Source organism: Heteronotia binoei, chromosome 2 (genome assembly GCF_032191835.1).
Source record: "Heteronotia binoei isolate CCM8104 ecotype False Entrance Well chromosome 2, APGP_CSIRO_Hbin_v1, whole genome shotgun sequence".
Classification (NCBI taxonomy): domain Eukaryota; kingdom Metazoa; phylum Chordata; class Lepidosauria; order Squamata; family Gekkonidae; genus Heteronotia; species Heteronotia binoei.
The window spans coordinates 177,867,149-177,888,869 of NC_083224.1; the positions used below are offsets into that span (position 1 = coordinate 177,867,149).

At 45.3% G+C, this 21,721-nt stretch overlaps 1 protein-coding gene across 5 annotated transcripts in view; it reads right to left on the minus strand.

Moving 5' to 3' along the window:
* Positions 1-21,721, minus strand: part of PDE4DIP (phosphodiesterase 4D interacting protein) — a 98,531-nt gene that overhangs the window by 70,313 nt on the left and 6,497 nt on the right. For 4 of the 5 annotated variants that reach the window (XM_060232564.1, XM_060232563.1, XM_060232561.1 and 1 more), the window contains exons 2-17: positions 21,547-21,666; positions 20,655-20,774; positions 19,898-19,990; positions 18,121-18,339; positions 17,164-17,322; positions 13,993-14,109; positions 13,626-13,763; positions 12,662-12,841; positions 12,141-12,335; positions 10,993-11,136; positions 9,209-9,290; positions 7,186-7,277; positions 5,793-5,909; positions 5,547-5,684; positions 4,621-4,733; positions 3,785-3,912 (exon numbers count right to left, since the gene is read on the minus strand). In XM_060232564.1, the coding sequence (XP_060088547.1) occupies positions 3,785-3,912; positions 4,621-4,733; positions 5,547-5,684; positions 5,793-5,909; positions 7,186-7,277; positions 9,209-9,290; positions 10,993-11,136; positions 12,141-12,335; positions 12,662-12,841; positions 13,626-13,763; positions 13,993-14,109; positions 17,164-17,322; positions 18,121-18,339; positions 19,898-19,990; positions 20,655-20,774; positions 21,547-21,666 (2,155 nt within the window). Of the gene's footprint in view, positions 1-3,442; positions 3,913-4,620; positions 4,734-5,546; positions 5,685-5,792; positions 5,910-7,185; positions 7,278-9,208; positions 9,291-10,992; positions 11,137-12,140; positions 12,336-12,661; positions 12,842-13,625; positions 13,764-13,992; positions 14,110-17,163; positions 17,323-18,120; positions 18,340-19,897; positions 19,991-20,654; positions 20,775-21,546; positions 21,667-21,721 lie in introns of those variants that run through there. The other variant, XM_060232565.1, reaches the window with a different exon arrangement.

A 21,721-nucleotide genomic window follows, 5' to 3' on the forward strand; every position in this document is an offset into this window, starting at 1 on the left:
TTAACAAAGTAATGGCATTACAGAGAACACATACACCATAAAGCTTCACGCATGCGATCTCACACAGGACTGGGTGCATGAACCTGGAACAGAAGGACCACTGACATCCTAAAAGTTTGCCATGGTGTTTTCTGCAGATCTAGGCTCATGCTGGACACACTGTAAGGACAAATGGTAATGGAAACACTGCATACTGCAGCGATGGGAGCGGCTCACTTGGCACACAGGAGGTCCCAGGTTCAATCTCTGGCATCTCCAGTTAAAAGGATCAGGTAGTGCGTGACATGAAAGACCTCTGCCTGATACCTTGGAGAGCCGTTACGGTTCAGAGTAGCCAATACAGACCTTCAACAGTCTGACTGTAGAAGGCAGCTTCATATGTTCACTCTCAGCACTGAAGTACACAGCAGACATTTGTCACACACACACCCCTGCTCCATTTGCCTTCTGTGACTGAGTCCTGGGGAGTTTCTTTAAGGATGGGTCGGGGGGAAGATAAGAGATTGTATACACTGAGAGGCTGCAATGAATTTGAAGGTTGCCCAAATCCGCTAGTGATGATAATGGGATTGATGAATGAAGCAAAACTGGTAAGAACACCGGAGGAGAGAGTTAAGGGGAAGAACAGAAAAACCTTTACTAGACATTTGGGCTTTCGTTGAAACAAAAAAAAGAGGACTTACTACAGGCAATGGGACTGCAGACTCCTATGAGGCTGTTTGTACATGGAATTATTCTCTCAGCACTGTTAAGGACAAAGCATGCTTGGCCAATGCAGTCCAACAATAGATCTGTGACTGCATCATCTCCTGTCTGTATCAGACAGGCATTACTGAAGGTGAAGGAAGACTATATCTGTACAATTTTGTTGCATAAAAATAGGACAGGGTAAGATAATTAAAATAATGTTTAAGTGATATATGGTTTTACTTGTTTGTTTTATTCATGGCACAAAGTCCAAAACAGCTTTAATTTTGCTATTTCTATGGCCATTTATGACTCTTAACTTTGTTTTAGATGGTGTAATAATTGTGATAGGTCTGCCTCTCCTGTTTTAGTTTCATCTTGATGTTTATAATTAGTTTTGCTCATCTGCAAAACAGTGAATATTTGCACAAGACAAACAGATCACTTACAAATTTCTCATTGACATTGTGCTTGGGCCTCTTAGGGCCAGGGAGTAAAGCATTTAGGAGAAGATTAAATTTTGGGGGATGCTGGCAAGAAATCCACCAGAAAAATCTGGAATGAATTAAGTATGCAAAGAAATCTCATGACACACACATTCACAGCAAATAGGTTAGATCCAACTACTTTGGCCCTGCTGAGCCTTCTTTCTAACCAAAGGAGGAGTTATTGGATCCAACCCATTAAAATAATCCTAGACCGGCACACTTACACATGCCTTACATGGTATATGCACCACAGACGGGAACTTCTTGCCCCCTCTATAATGCAGTCAGTGGCAATACACTCTAGCTTAGGCACATGCTTCACACTAGGAGCTTTGGCCAAGATGTGCACTGAAAAGGATATACAACCATCCCTAGAATGACTCCATAAACCATGAATTTTCACAAAGCAAGAACTTGTTTTGCTTGCGTACTTCATAAAGCTTAATCTGCTTTCCATGTTTTCAGTGGCAACCTCATTAATTACAGGAACCAAGTGCTGGCAATCTGCACTGGTTTCCTAGCTGTTTCTTCCAAGCAACGGTCTACATTATTTCTACAACTGAAAGTGCAATTATTTTGTAAAAGCAAGTTTCTGCTCCTTCCTGGAAAATGTGATAGGTCTGCCTCTCCTGTGTCCTTGCTGGATCAAACCAAGAAAGATGGTTTTCTGTTATTTCCAGCCGGATAAGGTGGCTGTAGTATGCTGCGTAGGCCACCCTTGGTATCTGCTGTATCTGTACATAAGAATATAAGAGAAGCTACGCTGGATCAAGCCAATGGCCCATCCAGTCCAACACTCATCACACAGTGGCCAAAAAACCCAGGTGCCATCAGGAGGTCCACCAGTGGGGCCAGGACTAGAAGTCCTCCCACTGTTGCACTCCCCAAGCACCAAGAATACAGAGCATCACTGCCCCAGACAGAGAGTTCCATCTATACCCTGTGGCTAATAGCCATTGATGGACCATATGTCTATCCAATCCTTTCTTGGAGCTGTCTATGCATGTACCTGTACATGGAGGGTTCCGCTTTAGCTACTATGACTACTATGGTAGACTGGAATTACTGACCCTCTTCTGAAGCCAAACTATGGCCATGAATTCTACACTTTAATGTGTCACCAAAGAACATGAAGCCAGCATGAATCAGACTATGCAAAGCTAGCAAGCATTGCTAACCCAACTGCAAAGCCTGAAGGCAAAGCTGCATCTCCAAGGAAAAGGCATGCACATGCAAAAACCCACATGCCATTCTGAAGCCAATGCTGCCCCTCAGCTTCAAATTATGCCCTTGGATTTGTTGTAGGGCTGGAGCTCTTTCTTCTTTTCCACATCAGGGATGGTGGTCTCCTAACGTATGTTCAGCTAAATCCAACCAGCCCAAAAGCAGTTTAAGCTGAAGTCTCCAAGGTTGATCAACGAGGCTGAGAGGGTTTGAAAGCAATATATGGTGGTGTGGTTCTGCAGATGTCCTGGGTTGGTTGTAAACAGTTTTCCCTCTAAGCTGAGTTAGCATGAATTAGCTCAGTTTTTAAGCTTCCATCTCATATATTTTTTTACCTTAGCTCAGGAAGGATGGCCCCAGAGCAAACTAACTTATGCAGTAATCAAATCACTTGCTCAACTTAAACAGCAGTATCTCGCGAAGTAGAATTTTTGCTCACAAGACTCCATAGCTTAGAGGGAGCACTGGTTGTAACATACCAAGGACTGTTCCCTAAATTTACTACAGTCTCCTTTGGCCCACCATCTTTGTTAAAATTTTAAAAAATAATAATCAAGACCTAAAGTTCGTTGTTGAGAAGCCGCTCAAACTTAAACCCAGGAACAGTTCATAAAATTCCAGGAGTAAGTGGACTAGTAGCTCCTTGGAGTTTACTAATCTGACTGACACTACAGTGATTCGAGGTTGCTGGAATATAACTTGGGAAGCCTGGGTCCAAAACACCAATCTTGCAATGAAATTCTGTGTGTAACCTTGGGCTGCTGTTTCCCCTCAGCCTGACCAATCTCAGGGTTGTCATGAGGATAAGAGGGAGAATTCTCCCTGCTGCCCTGAGCTCTTTGTAGAAAAAAGTTGGATATGAATGCACCAAAATAAATAATAAATTACTGCTCAGAGAGCATCTCCTTTCCCCAAAATAATTTACTGGATAAAGAGGCAGGGGAAGTGGGACTCAGCACATGAACATTTCACCAGCACGCCCCCCCCCCCTCATATGTGTTTGTGATACAGCACACAACAATTAACACAGATCCTGAAGGAACTGGAGGTGGGGAATAATCTTTATTTAGCCAAATTGGGGGGAAGGGAAGAAGGCGGGAAGGGAAAGCAACTGAAGAGGGGAATGATTAGATGAAGAAAATCTATTTTACAAACCTCCCTGGCATGGGACGATTGCACCAGGAGGGTGAATGACAGCACACAAGGCTGCTGCTTCCAGTGAATGTCACCGGACTACTAAGTATGGAACTAATCAGCCCTCTCAGTGTCAAGTCAGGCTGCGCTCTGTTAGTGATCAGCTTCTAGTCTGCGCCAGCGGCAGCGGGTGAAGGCCAGAACTCAGAAGGCATGCTTGGGCAGGACTGTCACACGATGATGTTCCCCACCTCCGTTTGTGTCCAGCGAGTCCAGCCTTAGCAGGCGCTCCAAGGTTCTCCCAAGAGCCTCTTCCAGCCTTTTGTGGAGCGCCCGGGCTCCTTCCAGTTCCTCCTGCAGCATCTGTTCTTGCCCTGGGCTGGGGAGGCCGTGCAGAAAAGGAAGCTGATTAGGAGAGGACCTATGAAGTTGCTCTGCCAAAGACAACACCATCCCCCCCCCCCTTTCCCATCAAACAGCATCACTGACCCAACAATATATGCGTCTCTCCCAAGAACATGGAAAAGTTGGAAACACTCCCTGCAACTCAGTTCAAATATGTTTCCCTGAACAACCCTCTGAAGTTTTTAAATAAATCTAGCATTTTACCTGTGTTTCACTGGTTACATGGGAGAGCAAAACTTGAGGCCTTGAGCACCTTAAAGGCCAACAAGACTTCCCAGGCGTAAGTTTTTGAGAATTAAAGCTCCTTTTGTCAGATAACTGGGGAAGAACTGTGTTGTGGGTGGCAGGCCAGGAAAGAAAACAAACAGCAAAATGGAAATTGTTTTCGCAGCCCTTCACATATACACAGAAATGCGTTTCTCATGGTGGTGGAGGAAAATGCCATCAAGTCACAGCTGACTTACGGAGGCCCTTGGTGGGATTTTCAAGCAAGGGACACTCAGAGGTGGTTTTGCCATTGCCTGGCTCTGCGTCACGACCCTGGTATTCCTCGGAGGTCTCCCATCCAAATGCTTGCTAGGGCCGACCCTGCTTAGAGCTTCCTGATGAGATCAGGCTAGCCTGGATTATCCAGGACTGGGCACGATACCTTGTAGTTACTGGAAACCAGAAGTCTCCTCACCTGTCAGGATGAGCGTGGAATTTCACCAAAGTGCTATAGAGCTGCTTTTCGGTTTGTAGGGCTTCATTCAGCTGGTTCTTCTCTGCTGCCAGCTCCTCCAAGAGCAGCAATAGCTGCAAAGGAAAGTGTTTTGTTTAGCAAGCACAGATTTGATTCCAAACACAAACCAAGGGGGGGCAAAACTCTCACCAAGAGACACCTTTGACTCCACTGCTCCCAAGTATATTGAGATGCATCTTTGGATTTCAACCTTACTTACTTATTGGAGACACGCCCCTGTGCCAGTTTTTTTAAAATAAAGTTTTATTTTTTAAAAACTACGACACATCAATGTAACATCAACAATGACAGAGTTAAAATCACTACAGAATTAAAATCACCATTATTATCTTATATCTAAATTATTACAAGAATGAGAAAAATTTAAAATGATTATTACTGGAAGAATACAGGGGATCTACAATATTTAAAAGTTTTCCCCAAAACGGGTGCAACTTACTCAAAAAGTTTGATTCAGACACAGGATTTTCATTTAACCTCTTAAAATCTGCTGTTTTATCAGACACCCCTTGCGCTAGTGACATCCATGGCGCAAGCAAACATAAAAGCACCATCCTCGTTCCCTAGCCCAATCTAAGATGGCTTCGACAGGCAGCGCTGTCACAGAACGATGCAAAAGATGTTTGCTGCACTAAATGAGCTTCTTTTGACAACGACAGATTCCCTGTAGTGTAATGGAAAGAGCGTTGGTGGACTGGGTAAAAAAAAGGAGTTCAAATGCTAGCTCTGTCAGGTAGCTCACTTGATGATCTTTAATTAGACATTCACTTTCAACCTCACTGGGGTTTCCAAAGAGATTAAGATGTACATCACACATCAAGCAAGCCTGGGCCTATAGCATGGTAGCGAACACTCTTCTGCCATACCTGCTGCTTCCCGTTTCCTGAGACTTCTTGCCTCTGCGATTCCCCTTGGGCTACTTTTTCCCGAAGCATCAGAACTTCCTGGGTAAGTCTCTCCACAGCTGGCATTTCTTCAGGATCAACCAGCTGCATCTGTAAGTCCTGGAAGTCAACCAGAACACAGATGCTTGGAGGAAAATGAAGAAACTCTGTTTATGGTCCAGAACTCAAAGTCTACCAATAGACTGACGGGACCTCTGTTACACCCACCTTGATAAGTTCTTCTTTGATCTGAATGCTCCTAGTAAGAGATTCGACATCAGAAGCTTGAACCTGCAGCTCCTCCTCTTGGGAAACCACCACAGACTGAAGAGCAGACAACTCCAGCTGTGGAGGAGAAATGCCAAAGAGGGAAACGATTTCACAATGGAAATGCCAAACACTGCCTGTTCTGACAGCACAACGGCCATGCAGTGGCTTTTCCTCACTGGTGGATTTTTGGACCACACTGAGCTCTTCACAGAGCTCTGCACAGCTTTCCTTAGGAAAAAGTGTAGGAGAGCAGACATTAAATGCTGACTCCAGAGCCAGGAGTATCTCATCTTCACCCTGTTCAGCTTGGAGGTCAGGGTTGTCACTGCAAGGAAGACAGTTTCAGAGGGTACCCATGTTGGTCTGCAGTGGAACAGTTAGATTTGAGCCCCTAAAGAGTTTCACAATACAAACTTTTGAGAGTCAAAGCTCCCTTTGTCAGACTGAAAACTTATACCTGGAAACTCTTATTGGTCAAATTTAACTGTTCCACTGCAAAGAAAAGAACTGTTGCCTTCAGTCTTATGGAGGAAGCTGGCATAGTCCAGGATAGAGTTATGGTGTCTGCAGGAAATGGTCACATCCCTCCCTGAGGAGCACCAAGACAAATCGATGAAATGAAAATGGCTGCGTTCAACAGGCTCAGACGCAGTTTGGTCTTGGGTTCACGCACAGGAAGATGGTTGAAAACTTTCTGGTTTGCAAAGACTTCAATTAAATTCGATCCCAATTTGCCACAATGCCTAAATGCAGCCATAAATCAGCTGAGGTCTGTTTGCTACCCGCCCCCCCCCACCCCCCCCCCCCAAAAAAAAACCCCACCAGGATTCTATGTTGCTGTGGTTTAAAATCCTGGTTTGTGTGGAGGAAGCCCTTTTTGGTTCCCCCCAGGAACATATATTTAATATGGCAGCCAACTGGGAGTTTCTTTGATGACTTCACAAGCCAAGAAACTTACAATCAACTTTCCAAGCACAAAGTGAGGGAAGAATATACACTCAGAATCATAGAGTTGGAAGGGACCTCCAGAGTCATCTAGTTCAACCCCCCCGCACACTGCAGGAACTTCACTAATACCTCCCCCCCCCCCCAAATCCCCTGACTTCAGTCTGAGTAAACCATGGGTTGGTTGGAACATACAGGAGTTGGAATTTCCAGGAAATGTGAAACCCCGAACAGGATAAAGTAATACACAGACTAAAACACAGACAACATTATGCCATTTCTGAGAAAGAGCAGCAGAGAAATGGAGAACACCAACCAGATTCCCAGACCCCATGAAAGGGATCCCACATTTATGACCCTCCTCCATCTGAGCAACTGTGCCATTCCCCAGACTTCTCAAACTCACTCGGCTCTCTCTTTCCTTTCGTGCCAACAGCTCGAGCTCGTCCTTCACACTAGAGAGCTCCTTCTCCAGTCCGGCAGTCGACTCCGACACTCCTGTTGTGTGGAAGGCAACACAGACACCCATCTCTTTACCTCCAACTCAAAAAAACGCTGAAACAAACTTAAAAGCAGTACTTACAGAAAAGAAAAGCAGCTCCAAGAGAGGGTATGTCCAGTGCCAACCAGTAGGTAGAAAAAAAGTTAAGCACCGCCCCCCTCCCCAAAACAGTAGTTTTCCAAGACCGTAACTGACACACACGGAGGGGAAAATAAGCCCAATTAAATGACATCTGTAGCTTCAAAGCCTTAGACCGGGACGTGGCTAGGGATACCCAGACACCTGCCAATTGTTCTAAGCTCAAGAGGCATTTCTAAACTTAAATCAAGAATTCCATCACCAATATTCAGTGCTGAAAGGTTCTAATTCAGAAGCAATTCCCTCTGGACCCCTCAATTCATCCAGTCAAGGACACACTACTCCAACTAAATTAGACAGAAATCCAGTGACACATTAAAGCTATTAAAAATTATCCTAACATAAGCTTTTATGAGCCGGAGCTCCCTGCTAGTCTTTAAAAATATTCCACTGCTTCAATTTCATTTTGCTGAAACAACCTAATGCATGTCCTTCTCTGAAGTCGCCCAGCACATGATCCTGTGATGACACTGGATGTGTATGTTCTCCATCTCACTGTGCAAGAAACATTTCTGACAGATCAGGAATCCAAGGTACCAGTCCTCAATGAGGTAGATTTTCCTCTTTCTACTCTCTCAACTAGACATAACCTCTGAGCTGCTTTTTCTGCTGCAGCCAGTAGGGGGCAGAAGAGAAGCACAGGTTAGCCTTCTCTTGCAACTCAACTATCTCACTGAAGACTCTTACCCCTCTATGAATCTCCTACCCCTATTTATCTTAGGAAGAGAGATTCAAATTACTGGGACATGCAGCCAAGCTGTAAAGTATATCCTTTATTCCCTTGTGCTCTCTTGGTTAAGCATAGGACCCAACGGAGGTTTACAGAGTTGCAGGAGAGGCTACCAGACAATGAAAGTTCAATTTCTGTTTCGGGATTTCCTTACTTAACACACAAAAAATTCACAAAAAGAAGATAAGAATTTATACTGACAGCAAGTGAGCAAATAAATACACCCTATAATTTGTATCTTATCCCACCCCACCCAAATAAGGAACTCAAGGTGGCATTCATGGTTCCCCCCTCATTTTGCCCTAACATCTCATGAGGCAGGCCAGGCTAAAAGTGACTGGCCCAAGATTGTCCAGCAAGCCCTGTGACTGAATAACGATTCCCAGGTCTTAGTCCAAATTCAAACTACTAAATTATGCTAGTTTCTTAACACGCTGTAAGATGCCTAACTAGCACACACCAAACTTAGGTTACAGATGCTTGTGTTTTAACTCATGTCCACCGTACCGAGAAAGATATTCCCTTCCCTTGTCCCTGCACCACCCTTCCCTAATTCCTTGTTGCCTTCATCTTCTTGCTAACCTCACACCAAGGGACAGGTACCTTACTACACACCTCTTTGTTATCTACTATCAGGCAATGACAGACTCCAGAAGATTCTAGCAGATTTTGTGATTGTGAGGTTCTGACTTTTGTGAATGTGAGGTTCTGACCTCCAACACAATGAGCCATTGATTCACACCAGGCAACAATCTCTATGTCCTAGACTGGGGCGACTCCTGGCAGTGGTCAAACCCTGAGAAGCTAGCATCTAAGCACCAACAGAGCACACATTCGGAATTTTCCAAGTGTACCAAGAAGGTTCCCCAAACTATCCAGAGAGGCAGGTCTCCACAGACCAAATGGTAGACTGGTTTACCAAAAACAGGAGGAAGAAAGCGTGCATGCTTATGGGCTCCTAGCATTCATGGACTCAGAAACCATTTCTTACATGGTGCTACGGAATGGCATTGTGAGCAAGCATGGCCTTTAGTTGAACTAAAGTCACCAGGGACTAACCTTTCTCCTTTTTGGATGTACCGTCTTCTCCCTTAGGGACTGTGGTAGTTATGTTCTCATCAGTCTTTCCTCGCTTCAATGCCTGAGAACACAAAAACACATTCACATTTCTTTACTGATATTTCAAGAATCCAGGAGACCTAAGCAAGACTTTAGACTCTGGACAAACAAAATTAGCAAGGACAGTTTCAGGAGGGTCACCTTTTTGGCCTGCAGCAGAAGAGCAAGATTTGAGCCTAGCAAGTCCAGCTTTCAAGAGTCAAAGCTCTCTTTGTCAGAGGCCAGCAAGAGGGTGCTGAAATACAGCTTTCTTAGTCAACTGGTTGATCAAGGTCCCCCCAACTCTGAGAAGGACCACCACTTTCCTCTCACCTGCTTGATATTGCTCACAATTGCATTTCCTGGAAAGGAAACAGAACTACTCCAGGAGATTCTGTAAGAGTTAATCTGCCATGTTAAAAACAGACTGCAGTTCACCTGGCACAGTACCACCTTATGCAAAATCCTTCTCAGGTGACTTGTGAGAGCAAAGCATTGGCTTGAAGCAGGATTCAAAGAAAACAAAACAAGAAACTGTTGGAATTCTGTACCTGTCCTGCATGCCTTTTGCAATGATTTAAGTTCCAGCCATTATAGGGTTAAATATGTTTACCTGTTCTCTATTATCTGCCTGACCTAGGAACCTGGCTGTCTGCCAATTAAGATAAAGCCCAGGGAAAGGACTGTTTGTCTGTTTGTGCTACTGGCCAACTAAGTCAGGTGACTTCCTTTGTCTAGGTAGCAAGAGGTCAAGAAGAAGGAGGAATCTCCATTCTTAGCAATGTGACTTTCTTAAGAGGTAAGATGTAGGTTATAGACTTTCTTATTTTCCATCCCAGTTCCCCATCCCTGTAGAAATAAGCTTATGATTCTGTTTTTATACTAAAAGAGCTCTCAATCTCATTTCGATCCAACGATCCATTGAACTGTTTGGGATATAGAAAGTGATTTTCCAAACAATACCTCTGACAGAAACAAAACTCAGGCATCTACAAATAACCATTCACTGGAAACCTGCTCCAGATTTTGTTACACATCAGAGGAGATCCCAGCAGCATTGCTGAGAAATATCAGGAGATATTCAACTGGGCCTGATCTGAAGAGAAAATTCCACACATCCTCCCTGCCCCTCCCCTCATCATCCTTTGGCAGCACAACTGGTGACAGTGACTGAAAATGAAAAGACCTATTCACAGACCCGTAGCCAGAAAATTTTAGGCATGGGGGGGGGAGAGAATTTTATTTGGGAGGGGCCATGGGGCCCAAAATGGCTTCTGACTTTGGCTATGAGCAGGACTTTACAGTGCTCACTGCTGAGATCACAAATTGCACTGGGAAGGGGTGGGTAACATATAAAATAAATGGAAGAGCTCGTCTCTCTCAAGCAATGCTGCACTTGTTCATAGCGGCAGTGAGTGGCGGTGAGCAAAGCGGGCAGATTGGAGAACATACAGATGGAAGGAGGAGTTGAATGGAGTGGCCCGGCACCCCTGGGGTCCCACTGTAGCTACGGGCCTGCCTGTTCAGGAGACAGCACTTTATCTGGGACGGCCACTGGCACAGTCCGGGCTTCCCTTTTCCTTCCACCAAACCTCCTTGCAATAGGTCTATTCATCCTCTCCCACTGAGTGTTCTGTATTTAATGTTTTTCAGACCCTATTTCCCTTATCCTCTCTTCTGGTAACCACATTCCCTTCTTTTCATGGCCACATGTCAAGAGACGCCGTGAGCACACACACACTTACTTTACTTGACTGTCCTTCCTGGGAGAGTTGGGCAACTGAAACCTCAGCTTTGCATCCGGGGATCTGGCCCGTCAGCTGCTGGTGCAAGACTTGGAGCTCACAACTTCTTTCTATTAAAGCCTGTGCCATCTTCTCAGAAAATGACTAACAGGGGCAATAAGGAAAGTGATGAGGAAATCAGGAGGCTGCTAACGACCAAAACAGAGAGAAAGCTTCAGCCTGTTAACATAAGAACTGCCTTGGTGGACCATGCAAAGATTCATCAGCTCCAACAGCCAGATGCTTCAGAAAGCTCTTAAGCGTGCATGAAGGTTTTGGCCACCAGCTGTTATTTTTTGAGCATCTGGCATTGCAGGGCATCCTCTTCTCCACAGCAGTTTCTCACTAACAGGCCTTTCCTAAGAACTCTAAGCCATATGGACCACTGGCTCTACACATCTGCAAATACAGCGGAAGAGTTCTAATGGGTAAACAAGGGCAAGATTCTGTGCTTATATACTTAGCATTTCCAACATAATGTTGTCATTTGCTTAACGCTGTTCTTAGGATGACTTAAGGCTAACAATAAACAACTTAGCTTCGTCTCCCCTACCCATAAAATGACATCTCACAGCAACTGGACATTAATACTTAATACTCCCTAAGAGCCCGCACTCCAGGTCCGTAGTCATAGGGGGGTCTGTGGGAGCACTGCCCCAACTTCCGGGCATGCCCCCTGACTTCTAGGGTCCTCTGGGGCACAGCCTGTTTTTTCTTTTTGCCAGAAGAAAGCTTCTGAGAAGTGCAAGTCCCACAGAGAGCCAGTTTGGTGTAGTGGTTAAGTGCGTGGGCTCTTATCTGGGAGGACTGGGTTTGATTCTCCACTCCTCCACTTAATGCTGCTGGACTGGCCTTGGGTCAGCCATAGCTATCGCAGTTGTCCTTGAAAGGGCAGCTGGTGTAAGGGCTCTCTTAGCCTCACCCACCTAACAGGGTGTCTGTTGTTGGGGGGGTGGGTGGGAGGGTAGAGGAGATTGTGACCACTCTGAGATTCAGAGTATAGGGTGGGATATAAATCCAATATCTTCGTCTTCTACTGTAGATGGGAAAGGGCGCCCCCTGACTTTTAACATCCTGGCTACATCCCTGCCACACTCTACCCCGCTTACACGACTTTGCTGCTGTCTGGCGCTCACGGCTTGAAGCAAGCTCTGGATCTCGGCCTTCTGCTCTTCGACACGCCGGTTCTTGTCATTTAAGAGCTCTTGGATGATCTGCTCCTTCTGCTGAAGGCGGAAACAGAGTTCCTCCACAATATCCCTCTGCCCGGGCCCCAGCTTGCACTGCAGAGCTGCTGAGATGGCCTAGGATAAAGAAGGTAACAGCGCATGAGGGTTTCTGACCCCAGGAGGCTGTATCTCTCTAACAACATTTTGGAAGTTAGCAAACCTACTTTGCCACAATCACCTGGGCACACAGCTGAGGGACAGATGGGATTTATGACATCATCATCCCCCGGCTGACACTAGAAATAGTTGCTCTCTTGTGTTCTCTCCTAAAAGTGTTTAATGAAGCTTGCGACGCATCTGCAGATGAGCCTGGATCGGAATCCATGACAGACACAGGCTAGAAGGGCAGGACAACAACCCCAGAGCCTCCCCAATGCCAACAGAAGCAGAAATAGCTTTACTTCCACTTCCTTGTTCCTTTCATGCAGAGTGGTCCGCAGCTGCTGGATGATCCCCGCTTGCTCTGCCTGCCAGCTTTGAGATTTTGCTTCTACTTGCTCTTTCAGCCACTGGAAGTTCTGGCAGGTTGCTGACAGCTGCTCCAGTTCCAGACCCTTGGCTTTCAGCATACTCTCCAGGCCCTAAATAAGGGGGGAATTAAGGGGACAAGGAACACATCAACGTAAGTACTTGAAGGGCTGTCGTATAGAGGAGGGTGTGGAATTGTTTTTTGTGACCTCAGAAGGTAGGACCAGAACCAATGGGTTGAAATTAAATCAAAGGAGTTTCCGGCTCAACATTAGGAAGAACTTCATGACAGTTAGAGCGGTTCCTCAGTGGAACAGGCTTCCTCGGGAGGTGGTGGGCTCTCCTTCCTTGGGGGTTATTAAACAGAGGCAAGATGGCCATCAGACAGCAATGACGATTCTGTGAATTTAGGAGGAGGTGTTTGTGAGTTTCCTGCATTGTGCAGGGGGTTGGACTAGATGACCCTGGAGGTCCCTTCCAACTCTATGATTCTATGAGGGCCAAGTCAGACCATCTTCTGAGCCAAAAGTACACAGCACTGAGTTCTCAGTATACTTCCATTTTCAGCCCAAACACAGCTCTCAAATAATTCCCCACATCTCACTGTCCTTCATGGTGAGGGAACACAGTCTAGTAGCAGAACACACATTCTGAGCATTCTAGAGTCAAATTTCTCACATGCCCAGATGAAAAAGAACTTTGTACAGCAGGGAAAGATCGTAACTGGGACCTGACAGAGTTGGCTATAACACACATAGTTTAACTTGAGCAACTCTGAATCATCAGGTTAAAGACGGATTCGTTTAATTAGGATATTTCTATGCCATCTCTTCTGAGCCCTGCTAGAGGGAGCTTATAAGTAAAACAATGAAGATGATATCGGCTGCCACAGCCTACCTGAATGGTGGTCTCGTTATTAGACAGGATCCTGTGCAGCCCTTCCAGGTCGTGCTCCCGCTCTCTCAGAGACCAACGAAGCTGCTGCAGCTCTTGCTCTTTCTCTTCAAGCACATGGAACTTTTCGTCTACCGCTTGCTACAAAAGGAACAGGCAGGGGGGAAAAAAGAGGAGAGGGTCATAGATGCAAATGGCCGTAAGGCACAGAAATAAAAAATGAGGCTTTGCACAATCCATTTGTTATTAAGGAGGAAAATTCAACTCTGAACTCCATGTACAAGAAGAGGGGGGGGGGGGAGAAACACATTTGTCAGAGACAGCAATGGATGTCTCAAGAATCTGACTACAGGCAAGCTTCTGCACTTACCTCCAGAGCAGCATCTCTATCTTTGACTCGTTGCTGCAATTTCTGTACCATATCCGCAGCTGCAGATGCAGGACTCTTGTCCAAATTCTGATGATACTGCAGAAGTTCTTTACACTCCTAAAGAGCCACAGAATGCATCAGCACCTGTCAGCAACATAAAACAGTACTGCGCAAGTCTAAGAAGTGCCAAGGGTGGAAATGATACTGAAGGAAGACCCCGGGGGGTGTCGAGTAAGATATCTACAGTTGCTGTGAATGGCGCCAACAAATTGGATTTGTAGCACAGGTGCAATTTGTTAACTGGCTTTACTTAGGGAATTTCAGGCATCAGCTGTGTTATCAAATGTAAGATAACCAGGTGACAATATAACTAAGAAAAATGGAGTTGGACATACATTCTACTCCTTTAATCATAACAGATAACTCTAAGTATACAACAACACCATGTACTGGGGTAGCCTTACAGGTTATTCAGAAAGCCACTGCATGCCTCCCAAAGGAATAGAGGAAAATTACATGCACGCACTTACTCGCACACATATGTACATCCCAGCCAGGTTCAAATCTCCTCTCAGCCATGAGGCTCACTGGAGGACTCTAAGCCTGGTTTCTCTCTTCCAGCTAAGCCTACCTCATACACGAAGCAGGTGAAAACAACATACACTACCCTGAGATTTTTGAAGGAAGGGTGAGCTAGCTATTTCACATTTTTAGAAAGCTTTGAACATGTTGTGGGGGGAAGGAGGAGACGAAATCGGATTTTGTTTTTAATGGGAGGAACTGCAATATACATAATACGTATCAAACCAGAACAAATTCTTATTAATTTCAGCATGTAAAATATGCATGATGCATCTGTGCATTTAAAATGCCCCCAAAACATGGTTTTAAAAGTATGAAAGCCTTGCTTTTATGTCAGTTATTATAAAATATATCCAGTGTTAGAGACACAGCTGCAAGTTGCTGCACTCCCAGGATGGTTAAGTTGTCTAAGTTTTTCTCCCTTTTCTAGGAAAAAAAAAATCATGGTTGAAAATTGAGGCCAATCGATCCTGTGCTACACACAGGTTTATACCCAGAATTTCCACATGGAAACCAAACAAATTTGTATATGTACACCATAATACACCAACCCATAATGTAATTAAAGAGCAGTCAAGAATCTGTGCATTAGCTTTTAAAAACATATAGTAAAGCTGCAGTAATATGAACAGTGAACTAGAAGTGAGCCCTACTGAACTCAGTGGCTTTAAACCAGTTTAAATTGACAATTTCCCCCTTCCCACTGCAGACCCCTTCATGTCATTCTCGGGGTCCCCACCCCTAGGACAGCATGTCATGGAGATCAGTGGTTGAGAGTAGGAAAAGAGACGCAAGAAATTTCCATTCTGCCTTTGGAAAATTTAGTCTGGATCCAACCCACTGGGCTTTGCTTCCGAATATACAATCACAGAAGCAGCTGCTGCTGTCATAACCACAGAGAAATCAAAACCTGTGGTTATTTATATCTTATTCCTTCAGTAAATAACATACCCTTTAACACATGAATAGAACTCAAGTTGATTTATAATCAGCATCTGAAAGAGCCATAGTTTAATTCTGAAGTTTCATATGTGCTCTATGGACTTCAGAAAATGTAAAGTCTGCATGAATGAAAAGAAAACAATTGGTTTCTTTTGATGCAACAAAGTGAAGGAATTTAATGCAAACGAGGAGCAAGAGAAATCAGACACGGCATTGCACTAAGGCCAATGTGTTGCAGGGGCAAGAAGCTTGACAGCATCCAAATTTGGACCAAGGATCAAAACATTTGCAATGCTCTATATGTCAACATTTAATTAGATTACTTACATTAGTTAGAAATCTGTAATTCAGATAATTATGGCACTCTGAAATGTTGAGAAATGTTGCAGAAAAGTAGTTAGCTATTCCCATGTCATTTTAAAGCAGCACCTTGTCACTATTTCAAGAAATCTTCTGCCAAACTGCGACACACACACACACAGAGCTTCATTCCCCCCACTCCCCATCAAGTCACAACTGACTTATAGCAACAGGTTTTCAAGGCAAGAGGCATTCAGAGGTGGTTGGCTATTCCCTACCTCTGCATCAGGACTCTAGACTTCCTTGGTGGTCTCCCATCCAAATACTAGCAGGGTCAACCCTGCTTTACCTTCAGAGGTCTGATGAGATTGGATTCGCCTGGACCATTCAGGTCAGGGCATACCCAGATTCACATCATTACACAACAAGAGGACAGGTGTGCATGTAATCAGCCTGTACTATGGCAATTGCTTAGGTACAACTTGCTGCAGAGTTCTGAAAGATCTGAGCCATAGGGATAGGCACACTCTATCTGTATTTTCCCCCTTATCTCTAAAGGCAGCTTGAGAGGCAGGCTCAAGGTTCTTTCAGGTCAGAAAATTAAATTTAAGGCAGCCTGGGGGCAGAGTCTTCTTGGTTCTGGATGCCAACCCCCAGAAGTGTTCAGGAGGGCCTTTGGAGCTTTACAGCTGCCTGGTTATGCACTTTATTTAGTTGTACTGAATTTTTAAAAGGTGCTGTAGTTATGCAAATGATTACCTGCACGCCTGTAAATGAATTGTACATCTAAGAGAAAATGGAGTGGAGTAACAGAGTTGCTTCCGTAAACAGGCATGGAACAGGAAATTATTTGCCCCTCGACCCCAAAAGCAAGGCCCTCAAAGAGACTCTGCTGGAATTCAGAGATTCCATTGTTCACGTTTAGTCAGAACTGGTTTCTCACTACCTTGCATTGACTGCACTTCCCACCTACTAGCCATCTTGAGAATAGCTCTAGGTTTATTTTGGTCCCTTCTCATAGAATCATAGAGTTGGGAAGGGACCTCCAGGGTCACCAACATGGTAGCAGGACACAGATGAGGAGTGGAGTGGGGTGGTGGTTCAGTGGTTGAGCATTTCCTTGGTATGCAGCAGAAGGTGACTCAGGTTCAATCCCTGGCATCTCCAATTAAAAGGACCGAGCAGTAGGAGATGTGAAAGACTTCTACCTGAGACTCCGGACAGCTGCTACCAGTCTGAGCAGACAATACTGACCTTGATGGAGCAATGGCCTGATTCAGTATAAGGCGGCTTTCTATATGAAAGATACTTCAGACACTAACCAGAGCTTGAATGCCAAATCCCCACCTGCACAAGCTGTTCTTTGTAAGCCAGGCAGTAGTTCAACTGCTTGATTTTCTGCTCTTGCCCTTTGATCGCCGAGCATTTCTCCCTCTCCAGAGTCCAGCACTGCCAGTTCTTGTTCTGTAGCTTCGTCTGCAGCTGCTGAAGAGTAGCCCGCAACTCCTGCAGAAGTGACATGAGCTGGTCAGGCGTGGGATCCCAGAGAACAGTGTAAAGAATTTTTTCTAAAAACCCAGCAACGCCAACCCTAGCAAGCTTCACCCCACTACTATCATCTATACCAAAGCCCACAACATGGTGCCCACTGACACCTTTCCTGGCACTCGCCAAGGATTTTCAAAAAGTGAGCGGGGCCAGGTGGGCCTTTTGACCAGCAAGCCTTCTAACTTGGCAAGACTGGCTGTGCAGATTTCTTAAAATGATGGCAGCAGCTGCCACCACAGCCAGGCCCAGCATTGGGGGTTCTGCCGCCCCAGGCAGACCACTGCTCCCTGCCCCCAGCCTAGGCAAGGTCGGGCTGGCAGTGAGCATGCTCAGAGTCGGGCTCTGAGCATTCTTGTTGACAGCCCCTACGCCCTGTTCTTTGCTGAGGCTTCTTGAACCTTGGGAGGCCTCGGCGAGGTCCGGATAGCAGAGAGCGCACTCGCTGCTACACACCCCGACTTTGCAGAGGCTTCCCGAGCCTCGGGAGGCCTCAGCAAGGTCGGGAAGACAGTGGGTCCCCTGATCTAAACACATGGATCTGCCTTACTAGCAAGCAGTAACAGTATCATTCATAGTGTGCGGTGGCTGCAGCTTCTGAAGTAAATGCTCATTTTCTGCTTCTCCCAATGAAAAGCACAAGTGCTGAAGGCATCCGGCAGCTGACCACCACACGTAGCAAAACTGCCCCAAGTTTCTTTAAGGCTCAGATATTTCCATCTGCATAAATGCTGAAGCAGAAGCCAGGTCATGCCATACCCAGTTGTGTTTCCACGCCGCTTCTTTCTGCTGCTGCTCCTCTTGCAACCACGTCTCTAGAAGCTGGGTGGCTCTCTTCTCCTCGGCCAACTGGCGATCCTTCTGCTGCTTAGCCCTCTGCACCTGCTGGGCTTCCAGCTGGGTGAGGAAAAGAGTGTTCTGCAGCTCAAGCAGAGCCAGTTGCTGCTTCTGCTGTGACGAGGAAGCGCTCTCGGAGACCTAGAAAGAAAACAAACAGAAAGCAGAAGCCCATTTAGACTGCATTCACTGGTTTGTAGCCCCAGCTTTTAAAATTGTGCTGTTGGGCATGATCTTAGGGCCCCGTCTGCCACTCCTGTTCTCTTAGGTGCATCACTGGGGTGGCATGCAATTTAAGAAGAAAAAGATGAAGAAGATATTGGATTTATATCCTGCCCTATACTCTGAATCTCAGAGCGGTCACAATCTCCTCTACCTCACCCCCTCCCCCCACAACAGACACCCTGTGAGGTGGGTGGGGCTGAGGGAGCTCTCACAGCAGCTGCCCTTTCGAGGACAACTCCTACGAGAGCTATGGCTGACCCAAGGCCATTCCAGCAGGAGCAAGTGGAGGAGTGGGGAATCAAACCCAGTTCTCCCTGATAAAGAGTCCACATGCCTAACCACGACACCAAACTGGCTCTACTGGCCTATTCATGAAGACAGGTACGGTCAGAGCAGAGAGAATTCAACAACCCTTACCACTAGCTGATCTAGAATGGGATTTCCTATACGGTGACCCCCCACCAGTGCTGTTGCTGACCAAGTCCCTGGCTTCAATGGGGACATGAGACAAGATATTAGAAACCAGACCATGCTCAAATCATGCTAAATCCAACACTGCCAAAGAAGCCTGCACCACATCATGGTGATGAGGGCGACAGATAAGAGGAGGGGTTACCTTCTTTGCTTCCTCTGCCATACCTCCTCTACACGAGCACAAATTTTCACAGGTCTGCACTGGTGTGTATACATTGAAGGCTAAGCTGCAGCTATGTACCCTGAGGGTAGAAATCTGCAGCAAACAGAGGATTCCTAGCACACTATCTGCTGACAAATATGCAAACATTGCAAACAAAAAGGGTGGGAAAGTTATTTGCAGGCAAGAAGTGATAGATGGAAGATCTCTGACAGCCAATTTTCCTGCTTTTTTATATACAATAGATGGGCTGGGGTAGACTAGGAAATGAGTTAATTATGCTACTACTTCTCTTCTTTGATGCTAATGATCTCTTCTGCAAACTTGTTTTACGTGGCAGCTGCAAAGCATGAAAGTGGGAATAACACCTCAGATTAGAACCAGAGAACTACTTGGGGAAGACATTCTGGTGTTTGTTGTATCTTCCATCTGCATTTAAACCGCCGAGGGTAATCACTGAGAGGCTTTGATGATGCAGTCAATAAAACTCAGCTTTGTTGACTGTACTGACTCACTACGTGGAATCTGCCTTGAATGAGAAAGGCAGACTATAAATAATACAAATAAAATAAATAAAATGCAGACAGAAGAAGCCACGGGATGTCTGACGACTTTTTCACCCCCAAGGAGAGCCAGAATCTTAGCACATTACAGAAGCATTTGAAGAACTTTTTTTAGCTGCACTGTCACCAAGAGAGAATGTAATATTTTTGGAATCACTGAAAATTTTCTTGTGCTGTTTTCTGGATTGTTAAGTGCATTGTCTTGTAATACTGTGAGCAATGAAAGCTGTGAACTTTTGGGATCAGGAAGGGAGAAAAAAGACCCAGAGACAAATACCTGCAATTGTCCAAGCTGGCTTCTATGTAGTATATCTTGTAGTTTGGTTATTGTCTCATTCTGCCCTTCAATGACACAGTACAGTTCTTCAGACTACAGGATTGAACAAACAAGAGATCAAGAAATAGGCCACAAGCAGCCAACACAGATGGCTTCTTGCCTGTCTGAGGTGACACTCTGCAGACAAGTGGTGGAAAATGGCATCAGATCACAGCTGAGTTACTGGTGACCCTGTAGGGTTTTCAAGGCAAGAGACAAACAGAGGTGACTTCCCATTGCCTGTCTCTGAGCAACAACCCTGCACTTCCTTGGTAAGTCTCCCATCCAAGTACTAACCTGGGCCGACCCTGACATAATATAAACTATAATGGTTATTATTATTATTGTGTCCAGTTTTTACAGGATCACCATCACGCTCTCTCTGGAGGTCCCTTTACATAGTTCTCAAGGCCGTTTCTTACACTACTCCCAGGGAAATGCTGACTGACACTTTGGGGTCAGTCAGCAATTTTTCTCCAGGCCACTTTGGCAAGAAATCCTGGAGGATTTTGCCATTTTCTGGACATGGAGCAGGAATCACTGGGGAGGTGTGTGTGGTGGTGGGGGAGGTATTTGTGAAGTTCCTGCACTGTGCAGGGGGGGGGGGGTAGGACTAGATTACCCTGGAGGTCCCCTTCCAACTCTGTGATTCTATATACAATCTAGGATAGCTAAATCGCTATAATTTATTCTGCAAGAATATAACAATGTTCCAAACCTCAGTTTCTTTGCTTTTCAGAGTCTCATTCAAATTTTGGATTTTGTGATCTTGTCTCTGGGATGTTTGCTGGACAGACTTCAGTTCAAAATCCATCTCATTCAGCTTCTCTTGCAGCAACTGAATATATCAATGAAACCATCAGTTTAGTCAGGGGAAGATAATTTTGAACTAAGAAATATGTGGCAGTCATCTCACTTGGACTTTCTAGAGTCAATGCAAGCTTTACCTGTCATTGAATTACTCCGTACCCATCTCCGCTTTAAAAGCTTCAAATGTCTACTGTGCGGGTGGACAATTTATTGCCCCAATTTATTATTAAGGCTTGGGGAGGGGGGAATCTTGGAAAGAATCTAAAAGGTGAACTTGGGCAAAGGGAAGCCAGGCTGTCTCAGAACAGGTTTTCTCCCTGATCCGCAGAGCTGGCATGCAATATAAAAATTCCAGGTGCCTTAATTAAGGAGCAAGAAAGAAGAAAGGAAATAAAAAAGGGAGGAAAGAGCCTCTCTGTCTTGGCATCACCATCCTCTAGGAGCAAGGCCAGAAGGCTCCAAGGAGGCAGATTCTATCTGGAAGTCAAAGGTTGTACCTCCTCTCAGTTTCAAAGCTACTTAGAAGACCCCACCTATAATCAAAGGGGTGGGGCTGCTCAGCAGTACTGGTTAAAGTGCTGACCTCCCCTGGAACCAGTGGAAAAGTTAAGACTGCATCTTATCAGACTAACACGATTCATATTACATGCAGGACGCCATAGGATGTTACAGCCAATATTACCACAAGACAGGCCCAGAGGATGTCACAAGTGGATGCAATCCTGCTGATCCACATGCTGGCTTTACATCTACTCCCCCCAAATCTGTTTAAAGCAGAACCCTGACTTTTAAAAAAGTACCTTATTGTTAGCATCAAGGTGGTGGATTTTTTCCAGCAATTCAGCATTATTTAATTCAGATGCTTGCTTGCCCACTGAAGAGTCGCAGCAGGTGAGTTGTTGCTGATCTTCCCATGAATTCTGAAGAAAAAGAGCAAGATGTACCGTGATTAAAACTTTATTTCTTACTACTCAA